The sequence below is a fragment of the Microtus pennsylvanicus genome, chromosome 3, assembly GCF_037038515.1.
Source record: "Microtus pennsylvanicus isolate mMicPen1 chromosome 3, mMicPen1.hap1, whole genome shotgun sequence".
Taxonomy (NCBI): domain Eukaryota; kingdom Metazoa; phylum Chordata; class Mammalia; order Rodentia; family Cricetidae; genus Microtus; species Microtus pennsylvanicus.
This window is the reverse complement of record NC_134581.1, coordinates 54,900,563-54,919,613: the sequence shown is the minus strand read 5'-3', so window position 1 is coordinate 54,919,613 and position 19,051 is coordinate 54,900,563. Positions and strand designations below refer to the sequence as shown.

The 19,051-nt window shown below is 46.1% G+C and overlaps 2 protein-coding genes across 5 annotated transcripts in view; one reads left to right on the top strand and one right to left on the bottom strand.

Moving 5' to 3' along the window:
* The first annotated feature begins 228 nt into the window (after positions 1-228).
* On the top strand, positions 229-13,494 carry Oaz2 (ornithine decarboxylase antizyme 2). The gene is given in 6 exon segments (XM_075965489.1): positions 229-435; positions 9,694-9,769; positions 9,771-9,851; positions 11,038-11,213; positions 11,989-12,074; positions 12,283-13,494. Coding segments are annotated over 6 exon segments (570 nt in total). The 5' UTR covers positions 229-415; the 3' UTR covers positions 12,414-13,494.
* Positions 13,019-19,051, bottom strand: part of Znf609 (zinc finger protein 609) — a 153,481-nt gene continuing 147,448 nt past the window's right edge. For all 4 annotated transcript variants that reach the window (XM_075965468.1, XM_075965469.1, XM_075965470.1 and 1 more), the window contains one exon: positions 13,019-18,849. Coding sequence is in view for 1 of the 4 variants with exons in the window: in XM_075965470.1 (XP_075821585.1) it covers positions 18,830-18,849 (20 nt within the window). In the remaining 3 variants the exon portion in view is untranslated. The remainder of the gene's footprint in view (positions 18,850-19,051) is intronic.

The window sequence follows — 19,051 nt, the reverse complement described above, 5'->3', positions numbered from 1 at the left end:
GAAACGAAGACTGACCGCGGCTGAACGTGAGCTCCAGGCTTCCAGACCCCTCTCCAGTCCCTCGCCTTGGCTCCCGCCCTTCTTCCCAAGACGTTAGCTTGCCTGGTACGCCTGCGCCTAGGCGGGGCGGCGCTCTGCCCTTTGTTGTGGGCCCCAGTTTCCCAGGACACCAAGCGGCGCTGGGGTGGGGTTATGCAGATGAGGCACTCGGGGGCGGGGCGGTTGCGCGGCGGCGGCCGGGGAGGGTCAGTTGGAGGCAGGCGCTCGCTGAGGCAAGAGGAGGGTTCTCGGCCCGCGGCCTGACAGGGACTTAGCCCGCAGAGACCGGCCCGCGCGCGCGACCCCACACCCACTCACTCGTCCACCTACCCACTCCCCGCGCCGCCTCCTCCCACCCTGAGCAGAGCCACCGAGGATGATAAACACCCAGGACAGGTAACGGCCCGGCGCAGGCTCCCCGCCCCCACCCTCTCCGCAGCTCCAGAGGCCTCCTTCTCCCCCTTCCAGCTGCTAGTCCCCGGCCCCCAGGGGCCTCCATCCACTCCCTCTGGCTCCTTCACCACCCCTGCCACCCGGCCCCAGCCCTGAAATTGGGCCTCCTTCCGTCCTTTAGCCCCCTTCCTCCAGCCCGGCCCATCCCCCTCATCCGGGCTTCCTTCTCGCCCAAAGCCCTCCCCCCAACAAACCTGGACCCAGTCAGTCAGTGGCTCCTTAAATCCAGCGGAACTACCCATTTCCCCATACTGGGCTTTCTCCCACATATTCGCTGAATTGGTTCTTACCTTCCCTAAATCTTTTTCTTACTCCTCCACAAGTCACTTAATCGCTTTAAATCCGTTCTTTAGTGAAAACTGCACCCCAGCCAGACTCCTCTCTCAGCCTTGCTTGCCTCTCCCCAAAGGCAAGCTGTGCCCTGCAGTTATCAACTCGACCTTTTACCCCCGTTCCCACCCTTCTTTGGATGCCCAGTCACCCCTTGGTCCCACTTTCCTTCCCCATCCTTCTCCAGTTAGGCCCCATTTTCCTGTCTGGGAACCCCATTCCTTTTATTTATCAAACACTATGCCTCCATTCCTGCCCTCCATCCTGTTTCCTAATGATGTCCCCAACATTCTTCTTACATACGTCAACCCTTCAAACATCATAAAGTCTTACTTGGAGCTCATCTTACCTTGGCATCTTAACCCCCATCTTTAAAATCCTTACATCACACAACTTAGCCTGTCCCCTTTCCTGGGAAGATCTTTAAATTTCTCTTCAGTGCCTTCAGAACATGACTCTGGGCCTTTACATACTTAAAGGCCCAGTCCCAGTTTCCCCCATGGTTGAAGAAAGGGGCTGCATGCATATCCTTTGGAAATGGAGTGGATCCTTTTTGTTTTGTTTTTGTTTTTTCGAGACAGTGCTTCTCTGTAGTTCTGGAGCTTGCCCTGGAACTAGCTCTGGTAGCCCAGGCTGGCCTTGAACACACAGAGATCTGCCTGCCTCTACCCCTGAGTGCTGGAGTGCTGGGATTAAAGGCGTGCGCCACCACTGCCCTGCTGGAGTGGATCCTTTAACTTTCATTCTCTACCAAAGTAGGTAGAACTCATCCCTCCATTTCCCTTGCTCTTTTCCCACTTCCCCCAGATAGCCCATATTTCTGCCTCAGATTATCTTTTCCAAAATATTCCATTATTTTCCAACTCGTCAAGATGTTTAACCCCACTAGCTTATGTATTAGGGTGGCTTCCCTTAGCAGTTCAGACCTGATTTGTCACATCCCCTTCCTCCGGAGGGCTTGTTGCTGACCCCTTCAGAACTTTTCTGAAACTCATTGAGTCCACATACCAAATCTTCTGTCCTCATATTGGACTTTTATGGCCTCTGACCTTCAGCAAGCAGATCCAGTCCTTAAACTGCCACGCTCTCTCCAACACCAGACAGGACTTCTATTACAAGTATCATCTTCATTGTTGCTGTTCTTCACACAGGGCTGCCACCCATAGTTCCTGTCAAAGCCTGAACTCCTCTTAGCCCAAATGATCGTTTTTTGGCAGGGAGGGGGTTCGAGACAGGGTTTCTCAGTAGCTATAGAGCCAGTCCTGGAACTCGATCTATAGACCAGACTGGCCTCAAACTCCCAGAGATCCCCCTCCTGAGTGCTGGGATTAAAGGCGTGTGCCATTACTCCCCAGGAACCCCAAATGATCTTGTGACTTTCCCTTTTCTACTTGTTGAGCAACACGTATCTTTTTTCCCCCAGGCTTTCCCCTCACATTTTATTCCCTTAAACCTAGTTGCACATTAAAAATAAACAAATAAACAAATGCCAGTTATCTGTTGAGCCCTTTGGCCTAGGTCTAGTGTGCATCATTAAAGCTCCACTTAATTCTCATGTGTCGCTTTCACCCTCAAAAGGCTTAGCCTTTCTTATCATATTCCTGCAGTGTCCCGTCCTCTACTTACAAGGACTTCATCTTTAGAGAACAGAGTCTTCCTGTTAAAACTCTGAGCCAGTGGTGGTGGTAACACTCAGAAAGCAGAGGCAGGTGGATCTCTGAGTTTGAGACCAGCCTGGTCTATAGTGAGTTCCAGGACAGTCAGGGCTACAAAGAGAAACCCTGTCTTTCAAAAAAGAAAGAAACTCATTTTACATCATACCTTTATTGCTCCATTTTTATTTTTAGCCATTTTCTTTTCCCAATTCTCAAACTCTTGTCTAGTCTCCTATCCTCATTTCTTCTCTCCATGTAGGAGGGAACTTATTCCTTATTTCCTGGCTTGTTATGGTTGTATTTGAGCCATTATAGCCAATTTAACCAAACCCTCTTTCCTACAGTCTGATCCTGCCTTTTCATTTTTCCTTTTCAGAGGCTTTGCATATAGGTCCCCTACTACATTCCATTCTTTGGTTCCATTTTCATTAACCCAGCCCTTCACAGCTCAGGAGGCGGAGGTGGGTGTATGTATACTTGGATGATTCAGGATGCAAAAGGTGCTGTTGTAGTCTGGAAAATATGTATGCTGAGGATGGAGGACAAGGTTGGAGGGTATGTGAGGTGGGTTTTTCTTTGGGGGTTGGAAGTGGACCATTTCAGCAGTCATTCTCAGGAGTCCTTTGGACTGATTGGGTCTAAGATTCAAGTCTTTTGCAGCTTGAGTAATTGAGACCAACACTTAAGTTGGGGCCTTCACTAACTGAGGCTTAGCTATCTGAGTTCCAGTTGTGCCTCACTTAGCCAGTGTTCTTATGTGTAAAAAGAAAGGGGTTGGGTTAGCTTAAGGTTCTTGCCAGCTGCGCAAGTGGCAAAACAGGCTCACTTGTCTTCAGGGCCCTTGTTTTAGTGTGTTGATTGGTAATTTGAGGGGCTTGGCTATGTGAGGCAGGTGGAGGGAGGAGTCAGCTGGGCTGCCAGGGCCTGGGCAAGCACTGGTCTTTGGATCAGGCTCATCTCCTTTGGCCTGGGGGTGGGGTGGGGTGTACAGGGTGTCTGGTTTCTTTGCTTTATGGCAATCTTGTTTCCATAGTGTGCTTCCCAGCCTCTTCTGCTGGCCGGTAGTTTTCAGAAAGGAATCCTGTTGGGAGTCCTAACTGGGGGTTCTGATAACGGCCGGATGTTCTTCCCAGGCAGTGTTGGTGTTTTGAATGCGCAGTGAAGAGAGCTGGCTGAGAGTTTGGTTCCCATTGGGTGGGGGATGGGCTTTCCAACTTCCCTGGCCTCAGTGAAAAATTCAGGAGAGGGAGGCCTACTTTCCTGGAAGAAATTGTTGCAGAAGAGCTGGCAGTGTTTTGAAAACAAGGTTCTTCCTTTCTAGCATTCAGATTAATATCTCCAACATGTCAGAATTCCTGATGGTGGGGGAGGGCAGAAGAGCAAGTACAAGATCCCTTTATTATATGTTTTGAACAATAGGTTTAAGTTGAAGAGAAAATCAAATTTTGTGACCTTTCTCTGCCTGATTTGTAGGGGCTGCAGACACTACAGGGGCTGCTTGAGACCTTGTGGCATACACGTACAGTGAGATGCAGTCAACACTGGCTTGGTTAGCCATATTATAGTCAATCTGTGATGGACTTTAGGGAGAAACATTAGGTTCCATAGGTGGTTTGGGGAAATAGGGAGGGCCCTTCTAGTAGTAGCCCTTCACTGGATGGTTTCCTCTGTAATGGGATTTCTGTCTCTTCCCAAGTAATTTGGTTTTGTTAGTTCCCGTTTCTCGGCAGTTTTGCTTGTTGAGTGTAGGGCAGTAGAGACAGCTAGTATAGTCAGAAACACCCCTACATTGGGTGTAAGCTTTAGAATGCAATGGGGACTAATAATAGCAATTCTCCATTCTGCCAAGAAATCCAAATTTAGCCCTAGAGCTGTGCATATATATGAAAGGAGACTGAAGAGTAGGCAAAGGTATGCTACAAATGAGCATTTCTGGAAAAAGCCATTCATTCTGTGGTAATTCAGGTTGATGCCATGACTTGGAAGGCTTATTCAAAGTGAAAGGGCTGGGCATGGGGAAATATGCCTTTAATGCCAGCACTCAGGAGGCATCCCAGACAGATCTCTCTGTAAGTTTCAAGGCAGCCTGGTCTACGTAGTGAGTTCAAGACCTGCCAAGGCTACATGATCAATAATACTTTGCGACCTACAACAATGCAAAAAACAAAGCAAAAAAAGCCAGGAAGTTATAGAGTAGGCTGTAATTAATGGCTCAGTTGATGAACGAGAATTTTGTTATTTGAGCAAGATAGTTTCCTGCTAGCAGCAGCAAATGCCTTGCATAATAAAAGCTTTAAGAAAATTCCTGGGCCTTTGATACTATATAAACAATGATGTAATCCTGCCCTCAGCGGGGCGGTTGGACTGTGTGAAGAGCTAACAGTATAAACTATACTGAAGAATTTAAAATGTAAAAAATCTTACAGTACAGTTGTTTAGCATTCATCACCCACAGGTGGCAATAGGTGGCGTCTGCCATTGGCAGATGTACCACCGTTAGCTGTGTGATTAGCAAACATCAGGGGTACAGATTTTCTGGCTGCCATCTGATGTATGTTTCTTGTGAAAAATCAACCAAAATCCAATTTTGCTTTCAGCAATTTTGCTTTCAGAGTGGTGATGTCATTTTCTTATAATTGTGCTGATTAAGTAGGCTCCCTTTGGAGCATATGACAGCCCTGGTGAAGTGACTTATGCCTGGCACCAATCACAGTATCTCTCTGATACAGAAGGGATTGACAGTTGGGAATCAGCCTTTATGGTCACCACAGATTGAAGGTGGCTGACACTTCCTATATTTATTTTTATGTCCTTTTTGCTAAGTTGCTTGTAGCTCTGGATTAGTCTTGGTTTACATAAGGATTACTCAGCAGAGATATTCCAAGTCTTAGGGTACAAACAGCCTGGGTGTTGTGTGAAGTAGGGCCTGAGACATGAATGGGTCAGGTCAGGAGAAGTGGAGGGAATGAATACAGAATACTGGGAATGATTTTTGATACTACCAAAGCTCAGCTGATCCTCTCTGACAGGCAGTTGGGATGAATGGGTTGAGGATACCACTGGATTGGAGTGAAAAATTATCAGAGAAAGAGAATTTGAGTTCCAAGTATTTGTTAGAATAGGTTGCGCTTTGTGCAAACTAAAAATAAAAAGCTGGGGGGGGGGGATGACAAAGTCAGCTGGAAGGTTTTTTGTTTTTTTTTTAAAGACAGGGTCTCCACCCCCTTAAATCACTGTAGCTTGGGGCTAGCATTGAATTCATCATAGTTTCCTGCTTCAGCCTCTAGAGACCTGTGACTATAAATGTGAGTCACTTGTTGAGTTTTTCCTTTTCCTTGTGGTACTGGGACTGAGGCACATCTCCAGCCCTAGAAGTCCTTTGTCATTATATTTAAGGATAACTCTGGTGTAGTGGTACATGTCTGTAATTTCAGCACTTGGGAGGTAGAGGCAGAAGGATCAGAAGTTCAAGGTCATCCTCCTGTACGTAGTGAGTTTGAGCCAGGAAAGGCTAAATGAGACCCTCTTTCAAGGCACATACACAGGAAAAAAAAATAAGGTTAATTCTTTTAATTAGTAAATGCCATCAAGATTTAAAAATCTGGTAAATGATAGAAATTTGATTTAGTATCAACATTTCTCAGGTATACATCTGCTACATACACTGCCTGTTGGTAGTCATATGAATCATGGCTTGCTAAGGACATTGCAGACAACATTCATAGATCATTGATTGCTGGAGAATTGAACCCAGGGCCCTGTTCTCCCTAGGCAGGCACTCACACTTAGCTCCCTGAGTTATGGACAGTAAGTGAACTGTATATGGATGGTACTGGATGATCTGGTGTTTTCAGGGCAGCAGGTCTTTTAACAACAGAGGAACAGGCACGGTGGCAGTCCTAAGCGCCGTGTCTTATGAGCTGCCATGGATGTGCATACCTAACACCTTCGTTTTCAGTATAGTCTATTTTCTCTTCTGTAAAACAAGAGTGGGCCAACTGGGTACAGTATAATACATTTGACTTAATCTTTTCAGCCTCTGGCCTTAAACTTCTTTAAAAATGCTTAAGTTCATTCATCTATTATGTGTGCATGTGAATAGTGTATGGAGGTCAGAGCCTTGTTCATTTTTCCGTGTGAGATCAGAGTCATCAGGCTTAATGGCAAGTCTTTACCTGTTGAGCCATCTCTCATCTCATGCAAGAATGAATTTAAATTTAAATCTTCCTTTTTTTTTTTTGTGGACAGGTTTGAGCCATTTCTGCCCCCTAGTGGAGTAACTAAAACCTGTGGAAGTCCTGGCAAAAACTGAAAACAAATAGAATATGCAAAACTTTTGTATCTTGTGTCAAAGACTTGTCTTTAGGAAACCACATTTTTGGGCTGGAGAGATGGCTCAGAGGTTGAGAGCATTGACTGCCCTTCCAGAGGACCCGGGTTCAATTTCCAGTAGCCACATGGCAAGGCCACAACTGTAACTCAAGATCTGACACTCTCACACAGACATACAGGCAGGCAAAACACCAATTCACATAAAATAAAAATAATTAAAAAAGAAAAAAATTAAAAAAACAAACGTCATTTTCTGGATGGTAGTGGCACATACCTTTGGAAGGCAGAGGGAGGCCGATCTCTGATTTCAAGGCCAGCCTAGTCTACAGAGTGAGTTTCAGGACAGCTAGGGGCTACACAGAGAAACCTTGTTTTGAAAACCAAAACAAAATTCAAACTCTTTTAAATTCCATTAATAATGGGACTGGTGGCTGATTTTGGTATATTGTTTGAACATTAAAATCAGTATCAGAAGAGAAGATTGTTGCTGTGTAGTTTCATGTTCCAATAATTACTGTGTTTGTCTTTCATTCCTTCCCTTCAGAAATGACAGCTATTTTAAGAGTATGGTAATCTGCCATTCACTTTGAGTAATCAATGCATTATGGAGAGGGAAGATAATTTTTTATCTTCACATGAACTCATGTATACTCAGTTGTTTCTCTTAGGGAACTGAACCTGGATCCCTATGTACACACATGCCTTCTGCAGGCTTTTTACAAAGGAATAGCAGAGTTTATGTGATAAACTTGTATGTGTGGAGGGAAGTGATCTGTTACCAAGGTGTGAACTTAACTGCATTTACATGGAGATGTAAGGAAACCAAAGTATCACAGGTTTATGGATTAGTGTAGGAAAGAGGCAGGCTCCAGAGGTTATTTCTAGGACAACAAAGAGGACTGTTTCTCCTCCTCCCCCACGTATTGTGTGTGATCCTTTCTGGGGTGGCCTCTGGTTTCTTTCATTTCTGAGTGTGAATTAGGTAAGAGTCAGGATGCTGGTTGGAATGTAGGGCTTAAATTCAGTTAGTTCAAGTCATGTAAAATGGAATAATCCCTTACAAACAGAAGTATGGCAGCAGAATTGTAGAATTACAAGGGCCTTGGTGATCTAGTTGTTTTGTAAACCCAAGCAATTCTAGTATACAAGATACCTTCTTACCTGTCACACAGGGTATTTGATTTGTGCAGTCTTAGGGGTAGCTCTGCCAATCACTGTAGGCTAGCCAGGCAGTCAGCTAGCTTTTCCAGTGGCCCAGTCTTCTGGTACCCTACAGAAGAACCTCAACTAAGAGTTGAGAAGGGAAGCCTCTCAGATGAGGTTTGTCTTTCAATGGGACCTGCATTTTGTTGTTGTTGGTTGCCTGGACGATGCTACTGTGCTACTTAAATACTTTAGAAGGGGGAGTTATAATAACCTTGTGTAAAGTAGAAAATAGCTCCTTTCCTTTGTACAGTAGCTATTGGGAAGGCTAAGAGTTGAGAAGTATTCCCTGATGATTTCCAGGAGTCAGGAGGTGGATGTAGGTAACCACCTGCAGGAGTGAACTGCACCCCAGAAGCTACACTTCTCAAACATTCATGGATACTTTTAGACCCCCAGTTGGAGCCCCTTAGAGCTGAGCCATAATGGGCTTGGACTTCTTGCCTGAACTGAAATGCTGGTCCAGGTCAGTTAGTGGTTAGGTGACTAGATGTTCAGTTTCATTAATTTTCATTTGAATGAACTCCAGTCAGTATGTCACATACCGTTTTTGGGCGGAAGAAACCCCCAATTTCCATCCAGCATATGTTGATTTCTGTAGTGCAGATAAACTACACTTGGCTTGTTCAAGTTGCCAGCATGATATCGCTAAAAAAACAGTTCTGTAGTCAGGTGGTGGTGGTGGTACACGCTTTTAATTCCAGCACTCAGGAGGCAGAGGCAGGCGGATCTCTTAAGATTTTGAGGCCTGCCTGGTCTATAAAGTGAGTTCCAGGACAGCCAGAGATACACAGAAAAACAAAAACCCACAGTTGAGTAGAGAGCTGCAACACTCATGCTCATGCTTCGGGTTCCCCTGTGGTAGTATGTTGTGGCTATAGGACAGGCCTGTTGCTGAGCCATGATGCACTGTTTTCCTCTTTCCCTGCCATTAAATCAGAACCAGAGAGGGCAGTAGGGCGGATCTGGAACCCTTTGCATCCACCCGAAGATGAAAAGTGGCTGCCAGATACAGGTGGTGGAAACAGGGCCTGGAGATCTTTCACACATGTGTAAGCCATTTGAGCCTCGGCAATTCAATTATTTAGAGCGCAGCAGATACCCTTTTTCTTGTGATTGTGTTTGTTTTGACAGTGTCAACATTACCCATGTTCTCATGCTCTGGTCAATGGGCCTGAGAAAGTGGAAGGCCCAGAATTTGGTGGCAGATCAGGGATGGGCTCTATCATGATACTCTGGAGCCAAATCCAAGACTTGGTTCATTCATAACTGTAGAACAATTTGGAGTTTTGTTGGTTTTTTTTTTTTAATTGCAGTTGTTTTAGAGGTGGAGGATGAAAAGTGAGTGGCCTTGGTAGTTTCCCAGCCCATGTTGTCACTCCTTCTGAAGCTTAGTGATTGTGCCATATAGGTGACTAAGGCACAGATGGTTAAGGAAAGAGACTGGTGGGTAGGCATGAGGCTAGACTTCTGTGTCAGAACATCCAGCAGGGACTCTCGTTGCCTTCTGGGATTCTTTATGAATCTTGACTCAAAAAAGTAGCATTTCTGGAAGCTCAAGTAGAAAGAATTTGGGCAGTGGTGTAGCCTTAGAATACTTGTTTAGGCAGAGGGAGGGCTGAAGGGGTGTGGATTTTATAAATGTCTTGGTGTTTACTTTCTGACCTTATGTCTCTTGCAGTAGTATTTTGCCTTTGAGTAACTGTCCCCAGCTCCAGTGCTGCAGGCACATTGTTCCAGGGCCTCTGTGGTGCTCCTGATGCCCCTCACCCACTGTCGAAGATCCCCGGTGGGCGAGGGGGCGGCAGGGATCCTTCTCTCTCAGCTCTAATATATAAGGTAAGGAGGATTTTGGTATAGACCCTTGGGTGAAGCCTCATAGATCCCACTGAGCAGCTGCTCAAATGTTGCAATTTTTCCTTAGTTTTCTCTTAGGCAGAGGTAGTAGGGTGACTGAGGGGAAAAAACAGGAACTGATAACCTTTTTCAACTGAAGCTGCTGTTTGCCTTTTCTGGAATCCTAGAGAGAGAATATTAGTACTATTCGTTGTCTTTTAATCTGCTGTTGACTGAAGCTCAGGACTTGGTCCAGCTTCTTTCTGGGAATGGAAAGTTAACAGGGCATCTGAGTTCTGTGTGCAAGGACTTGACTTTTAACTCTTGAGTGCTGGGATTACAGGTGTGTACTGCCATGTGTAGCTATTCATATAAATTTTTTTTTCAAAGGCAAGGTCTTAGGCCACAAGTGGTAGCATACGCTTTTAATTTCAACACTCAGGAGCAAAGGCAGGTGGCTCTCTAGGCATTCCAGGCCAATAGAGTGAAATCCTGTCTCAAAAACAAACAAAATTATAAGAAAGACCTTGTGTATTCCAGGCTGGTCTTTAACTCATAATCCTCCTGTCTCAGTCCCCAGTGCAGCAATGCTGGAACTTCATTTGTTTTTGATGTTTTCTCTTAGCGAGGGAAAGCCCTGACAGGTTTTAATCTCAATGGGGCCAGTTACTAAAGTGCTCTTGCTGTGTTACATCATATTTAAGGTGGAGATACTAATACATGAATAGTACTTTGCATAAGTGCTCAGCACTTGGTTGGTTCTTAGTAAAGATTGCCTTTCCCAACCAAGTGCTGCTTTTGTATTTTATTTTGCATTTATTTATTTATTTATTTATTTATTTATTTATTTTTGAGACAGGGATTCTCTGTAGCTTTGGTGCCTGCCCTGGACTAGCTCTTGTAGACCAGATTGGGCACAAACTCGCAAAGATCCACCTGCCTCTGCCTCCCGAGTGCTGGGATTAAAGGCATGCGCCACTACTGCCTGGCTCCAAGTGCTGCTTTTACCAATAGCAGCCATTCATAGAAATGGCTGCAGATGGCTAACTGAGAGGTTTGCATTTCTGACATGCCCATGAGCCATGCTACCCCAAGAATGGTTCAAGGGATGCCAGCACCCCTGGTTTAGGGAGCATAGGATGTAGCTTGTACTAATTATCCTGTCCTCTGCCCTAACTTTCCTTTTCAGGACGAGAAGCTCACTGTAACCCAGGACCTCCCTGTGAACGATGGGAAACCTCACATCGTCCATTTCCAGTATGAGGTCACCGAGGTGAAGGTCTCTTCCTGGGATGCAGTCCTGTCCAGCCAGAGCTTGTTTATAGAAATCCCAGATGGATTATTAGCTGATGGGAGCAAAGAAGGGTAAGGAGACAATGAAGAGAATGGTTATTGGGGATAGCAGCTTTATAGGGGAGTCTATACCTTTTCCCTTAGCTCTAGATGCTTCAGGTAGATAATGCTTTGTTATAGGTTATTTTTAGCCAGTAAATCAGGCCTGCTCTAGGTTATAATTAAAGGAAATTGTTTACATATTAACCCATCACTCACCAGTTAATCAGTAGATGTCAGTTTCCCTTGATCCACCATACAGAGGTGCAGTTTCAAAGGCCAGGGAATACAGGTAGAATGGGATTTCATTGGACTGAACATTGTTCTTCAAGTAGCCTATCTGTAAAAAGCAGTCGCAGGACAATTCTCTGGACTGACCCCAGTTTTTCTTTTGAGATAGGTTTTCACTATTGGAACTATGTAGATCATACTGGCCTCAAATTCACAGAGATCCACTTGCCTCTGCCTCTGGAGTGCTAGCAGTAAAGGAGTTAGCCACTACACCTGGATCCATTGTAATACCCACAGTGAACTGGGTTTTGTTGAAGGCCCCACACTTTCCTGCACTGGTTTAGACAGTGTTACTTTCAAGTGAAGAACTCAGTTAAGGATAGACACCCCCAGTCCCATCTGCGACTTATTTTTCTATTAATATATGGCTCTAGGTTGGGGTCTTCAAATGGGAACCTTTACCTGGAGATTCTGTATTAGCTTTGCTGGCTCTTAGGCTCCAAAGGCCCTTTTGTGGGTGGTGTGGAGGTCTGGGGAGGTGGCAGTGGGGGCTGAGCAGTGCTCTTTGTTTCTGCAGATTGTTAGCACTGCTAGAGTTTGCTGAGGAGAAGATGAAAGTGAACTACGTCTTTATCTGCTTCAGGAAGGGTCGGGAAGACAGAGGTGAGCAGTCAAAACCGTTTGAGACTCACAGCCCAGCTAGTGGGGCCTGGGGTGGAAGCAGAGGGCTGTGCACTATGCACGCTTGCCTTACAAAGTGGGAGTCATGGCCACGGGGAAGTACTTAAGGACTTAGTACTTTGTTCCGTCTATGGGATCTTCCCTGGATTTGAGCCTCATAAAAGTCCCTTCTGTGCTTCCTTTGCTGCAGCTCCACTCCTGAAGACATTCAGCTTCTTGGGCTTTGAGATTGTACGTCCAGGTCATCCCTGTGTCCCCTCTCGGCCAGATGTGATGTTCATGGTTTACCCCCTGGACCAGAACTTGTCTGATGAGGACTAATGGTCATAGAGGATGCTTTGCCCCAGAGTCACAGTGGGAGAAGGGGAAGTTAGGCAGCCCTGGGACAGATGAGAGTGTTTCTGGCTGTCTAAGGAAGGACATTGAGGGGCTCAGGTTGAGGGTTGCCCATTGTGTTCTCGGAGTTGACTCGTTGAAATTGTTTTCCATAAAGAACAGTATAAGCATATTATTCACATGTAATCACCAATAGTAAATGAAGATGTTTATGAACTGGCATTAGAAGCTTTTTAAACTGCGCTGTGATGTGCTCCATCTAGCCTAGGGGAGAAAACTGACTGGAGGGGGAGAGACTGCCTGGTCCAGGGGCAGGGGCTGGAGGGCAGCACTGTCAGGCTTGGGTTTCCTTGCAGTTTGGCTTTCTTTTTTTGGTTTTTAAGATTTAGGTATTTTCTTTCTTTGCTTCCTGTCACCCAGGGGCTCCTGAGTATAGGCTTTTTAGCTCCTGGGCAGTGTCCTCGGGTTGTTTTTGACACTCCACCTTGGGCTTCTTGGCATTTTGTGTCTGGCCTGGTATAAGCAGGTCTGACCTTGCTTTCTTTACAGCTTAGTGTTATTCTGGCGTTTGGTTAAGCTGGCTTAATCTGTTTAATGTTACCAGTGCATTTTAATAGGGGCATTGAAACTCACCCCCCACAACTTAGGCTTTTTTTTGGGGTGCCTGGGCCTTAAGAAACTAGCCAAATGACATCTCAAGTTACCACCGGAGTTCTTGCCTCTGTGGTCCAGGCCCCAAGATCTCTTTCCTAGCAAGAGCAGAGAGGAAGCCTAGCAAACTCAGGGCTTGGGATTTGTGGGAGAAGTCTATTCTTAGGGACTGGATGCCTCTGGCTGGCCAAGCATAGTATGGACTGCCTCCCCAACAGGTTCCGAGCAGTGCCCGCTCTACAGGGCCTAGGGGTGTAGGCTGGATTGTAGAAGTGGCCTGCCCTTTACTGCTTTCACCAAACAGCTTGTTCTAAAGGGAAAAGAGAGAAAGAGAGAGAGAGATCTACATTGGGTGTGGGGGTGTCAGGGAGGCAAGTGTGTTGTGTTACTGTGTCAATAAAACTGATTTAAAGTTGTGGTTGGTCTGTTCTTTATTCTTGTACCAGGACTAACTTCCCTACCATTGCTAGAGCTTAACATAATACAAATGTGGTATATACTTCCCAGGGAAAGGGCTGCTGGTCTCTGGCGATGTGTTGACACTGTGAAATGTGGGGTTGCTAGGGACACACTAAATGCCCTTGGAGAGAGGTACATAACACTTTACTGTATGGCAGCAGCTAACCAAGAATTCCAGTTGTTAATAGAAGGCTGGGGTATAAAACTAGGTTTTAGTTTTTTAAGGTATGGCCTAACTTTATCCCTGAGGCCTTTTTTTTTTCTTTTTTGATTCAAGGTTACTATAGTTCTGGCCTTAACTTGTGGGCTAATGTCCTGCTTCAGCCTTTGCAGTGGCTCTAAAGAAACAGCACATTCTTTTCCTTTTCAGTTTCCTCCTTTTTTTGTTGTTGTTGGTTTGGTTTTCTCCGTGTAACAGTCCTAGCTGCCCTGGAACTAGCTCTGTGGATCAGGCTGGCCGCGAACTCACAGAGATCTACCTGCGTCTGCCTCCCAAGTGCTGTGATTAAAGGCGTGCACCACCACCGGCTGAGCCCTGTGTTCTAAGGCAAGCCTTCTGGTCCCTTTTGACCAGAAGAATCCATCCCTCAGTGGTCCTGGGAGCTTAGCACTCCCATCACCTCACTACTCCGATTTCTCATGGACACTCAGCATGCATGTTATATCCCTTCCCCTCAAGGCAATGTTCTCCTTCCTATGGATTTGCAACTGCCCTATAGTTGACCCTTAGTTTCTTCATAGGCTTGGCCCATTTTCAACCTGTTTTTTCATGGAGCTTACCTGTGTTTTATTTAGCCAAGTCACTAAACTTGGGCTCCACTTGCACATGCTATTCCTTCAAAGTGGGCTTAAGTGAGAATTGGCTTGAAAATACCCTCCATCAAACAGATGACTTCTAGAGGTAGCCTAAAGGCAGTAAGGGAGGTCAAGATTCAAATGTAAAATCTGAGAAATCCATTTTCAAATAAACAGGGGTAACAAAGTAACAAGACTCAGTCCTTTACTTTTCAGATCAACCTTGCAAAGCAGAGGGAAACACAGTTTCTGCTGCTGTATGTTGTTTCCTGTTTATAGCCAAATAAATGTGCTGACCTGGAAACTATATGCCTACCCAGAGAGCTCCCTATCACACATATACAAAACTGGGCTGTTGAAGACCACCAATACAGTACATTAATCATAGGAAGCAGGCCGCTACACTTCATTTGTAAAAGCAACTTAGAAGGTAGAAAATTTGGGGGTGGTAAAGAGGAGCATAGGAGAGGGGGAGATATGTGAAAGGCAAACTTTAGTCTAAATGTAAGAACAGGGACATTAAAAACTTTATTCAATAAATACAACAAATAATTTAAAAATATACTTCAATTCCAAAGCCAATTAAGAAAAGGAAGTAGAGACAAAAGGGGAAAGGAGAAAGGTAAGGAAAAGAGAAAGGCTGAACATGGTTTGGCTGGGCTGTTTCAGAAGATACCACTCTGAGAGTCTCATCAACAGCTCTTATCAATAAATCCTTAGCCCTTGATCTCCATAGGGTAAAGCACAGGAGTCCAGGAGTAATTCCTGGACCAGCAGACTTCAGAGGCTAGGATGGGTGGGGGGTTTGTGGGGTGGAGTGCTGGGGGTGATTTTCCCATTTGTTCCTAAAAGCCTTCCATTCTAACTCCCAGGCAGGTTTAAGTAGTGCAAAATCTCAGGCAGAGTTCCCAGCTGCATAGTTTCATAGATGAATGAATGTCCAAAGCCAGGGTCTCTGAGAGGCAGGTCCCAGAGTACCCAAGGGTCCAAAGCCACTTTGGTGAATGGGATCCAAGGGTAAAAAAAAGAGGCCAGCATACAGGATCAGCCAGTGGCCGAGGCAGAAAAAAATGCTGGGCAGGGAAAGGCTCCAGGGGAAGGTAGTCTGCACACTGGACTCAACAGCTTGCTGTCAGCCAGGGAAGGTAAAACTGAGGGTGCACATGGAGCAGGGCTAGAGAGAGAGGGAAGCTGAGGGAACAGGACAGCTAGGGGAGGAGGCAGCAGCTCAGCAGCAAACTCCAGGAGAAATAACCAGCAGCCCTCACAGATTTGTGATTGTCTCTTAAAAAGATTTATTTTCTCTTCTTGCCTGAATGTACAAAGGCAAAAAGAGTACAGTTTGTATATATATATATTTATATATATATATAAAAAACAAGGAACTTGGTAATGTACACTTTACAGAAGGGAGGAATAGGAAGACTGAAATTAAATCCAACAGAGCAACGCCAATGGAACAAAAGCTATGAACAGCAACACTGCCCCTCCAGCCCGGGCCTCCAGCTTGCCCCAACCTGCTCCCAGTGGGAGGGCTGAGCACCAAGGCAAGCGGGTGGGCTGGGGCAGGAGGGGCTGGGGACAAGGCCTGGGAGGGCCATGGTAGGGAATCACTGCAAAGTTTCCTAGGATGCCCTAGTAATAAATGACAAAGGCCCAGAATTAGGGGCCAGCTAGCTGCCCAGCTGAATCTTGGGTGGGGGGGGCATCAGTACACAATGGGATAGTGATAGTGTATATGTGGTAGTAAGTGACGAGGAGGCCTCAAACTTATATCCAATTCTCTAGCCCTTCTGCAGTTTGAACTCCCTGCTCCCTTAAACTAAGCCCCCCCCCCCCCATCTTGGAGCCTGGAGATGCATAAAATGATCATTTCAGAGGGTAGCCTCTTACCCCTCTATATGTGTTTCTTTGACCTTGAGGCGTGTGGAGAGAGTAGGCTAAGCGGAGACCACATGTACACTACAGAGAAGAGCTGAAGGGAACTGGCACACCATAAATGAGGAGGAAGCAGACATGAATCCTAGACAGCACCGGTCCAATTGTGGCTGCCCTCTTTGGGGTGAGGCCCCTACTTCTTGTAGCTTATCCACACGAGTATCAGAGATTATTTAATACCAAGAGCACAGGCAGGGGTGGCTCAGTGAGAGGCTTGGCAGCATGGACAAGATCTTGCTTGTCTCTCTGACTAGGTGTCACAGGTAGTTCCCCCTGTGGAGTGTGAGGTGGACACCCAATCTTTCAGCAATAGTCAGATCTCCACAGCTGCAGCTATGTGATGCTATTTTGGGGTGACTGGACTCAGACTAGAGACCAGGAGGATCAGACAGTGCCATTTTTCTACTGCTAATCTCATTTCAGGGCAGTGCCTGGTCTTTAAGGGGCACTTGGGTAGAGGGATCAAAGAGCTGACTTTTTAAGGGGGGAAGGGAAGAGAGAGAGAGAGAGTGCGAGCAAGCAAGCTGTTCCCTTCTGCAGAATGTAAGGCTGTCTTGCAAATACAGACGTACCTCCTCTGTTATAAAATGAAGTGGAAAAGGTAGGAATGTGGACCATGCCTACCCAATGAAAAAGAAAACTGCTCCAATGGTTTCTTTACAATATGTACAAAGAACATCGCAGGCCAGTGCCACGGATACATACAAAACACACAACCATATTTAAAAAACAAACAGGACCAGATGGGCACCTGGCTCTACTTACTGGATTTCTGGAGGAGGCATAATCAGGCTGAAAGTCAGTCACCCTCTTAGTAAGGGTAATGGGTTAGGTAGGATGCCACAACATGTGGCACAGGGAACAATGATGGCAAGGGAAGGGGCTGCTTGGGGTCCTCTCAACAGGTCTAAAACAAAAGGATTTTTCAAGTGCCCAGAACCCAACTTAAACAAAAATAAAGACCTGTACACAGGAAAGGTTTGTATGTCAGAGGTACTAACAACCTAAGCTTGTCTATGTACAGGGAGGGCTCATGGGTCCTTGGGAACCACCTACTCCTGGGCGTTGTGCTTACTGTCTCCCACCACCTCACTCTCCCAAAGAAGTCAGAGCCATCTACCTTCCTGCGTTCAAACTGTCATTTTTGTCACAAACTCAGCCTAGGCTGGTATCTCTTGCAGTCCCGAGGGTAAAGACAGAAGGGGAGAGTACAAGGGGATGATGATACCCTGCAATAGCAGAGCTAAAAACCATCCTACATCTTGGGAAGAAGTGACTCCAATAAAGCTGTTATCACTTTCCGAGCACACAACTTTGCAGCTCAGGAGAACAGAGAAATGTCTGCACCACAAAGCCTCATCCATCGAGTCCACTCTGGCTTGGGTGTATAATGCTTCAATATGCTATTTCAGGGTCTAAGGAGCAAATCACTGCCCTTGGCCAGTGGCCCCTAAAACAAAAACATGTGTTACAAACACATGCCTCATATTGGCACACATGGAGTTACAGAGGGAACTACACAATCATGTACTTGTAGACAGAGGAACTGGGCTGTATACAATTGTGACCCTAAATGAGAAAGACAGATGACTGAATGTCTCCAAGAACTGCTTAGTGTTCTTACAGCCTGCCTACAGTTCGTGCCCTAAAGTGATGTGGCAGACTCCAAGGTTACCCGTGCTGGGAGGAAATCTATTCTGCCTGAGTTGTAAGAGCCAAGCAGTAGAAGAGGTGAGGTCAGTATGGGGATTTCCCCCCTGGGAAAGGCACCAAGGGGTTAAAAAGAAAGAGGGCAAGGAGTTGAGAGATGAAAAGCAGCAGGAATTTTGGTGAGGAAGCAGGTTCAATTTCACAGACTCCATTTATGCTCCAGCTCCTCCTAGTATCTCCAGGGAAACCTGTGCTGGTGCTAGAACCACTACCTTCTTCCTAACAGGAGCACAAGGCTCTGGTGGGGCAATGCCTTACTCTCCCTTTACAGGTTAGGCTCTGAGCGTTTATCTGTGCTCACATTAGAGGGATGTCTCCATGCTTTAAGACCTTGTCTTCACAATTACAGGGAAAACAGCCCCCAACTTCTTCCTGAGATTCTAATTTCTCCACGTGCTGCCAGTTCCCAGGGTCCAAACCACTGAGGAGATGTGGAATCTTGTTGACGGTGGTAATGACAGTGAGAAGGGGTATGGCTGCTGTGCTGTCTTCAGACCTTACCCCATGCTTGGGGTCCCTCCCAGGTATGCTTTAAGGTACTGCTCTGGCAGTAGACTAGGGGCTAGGTTAACAGAGCAGTAACTTCTCTGGGATGAGGCTGTGTTCCCTCGGTTGCTCCTATGCCTTCATCTCCACAGATGCCACAACAGTCATAGCTGTGGCTGAGAGAATAAATATTTTTGCAAAGTACCAGTTCTTCAGCTCCTGAGGAAGAGGAAGGGTTGGGGAGGTGAGGCCTTCAGTCACGGTAGGAATGGCAAACAGGATGATCAACACCGTGTAACTGATGGTAAAATGGCACCTCCAGCACCACCTCTAATGAGCCAGTTTGGCCCACGAAGCTGACTTCATCTGGGCACTTGGTGTTCTGTAAAGGAAACATGACAGGTCACTGTGGCCTGCTGGTATCACACCCACAAGATGGCACTCTAAGAAAATGGGCTGAGGCTGGTGAGCCGGTTTGGTGAGTAAGGTGCTTGCTGCCAAGACACAGTTGAATTCCATCATCCATCTAGTTAGAGGAAAGAACTCCCTATAAGTTCTTTGACCTCTGCACATATGCACCACCC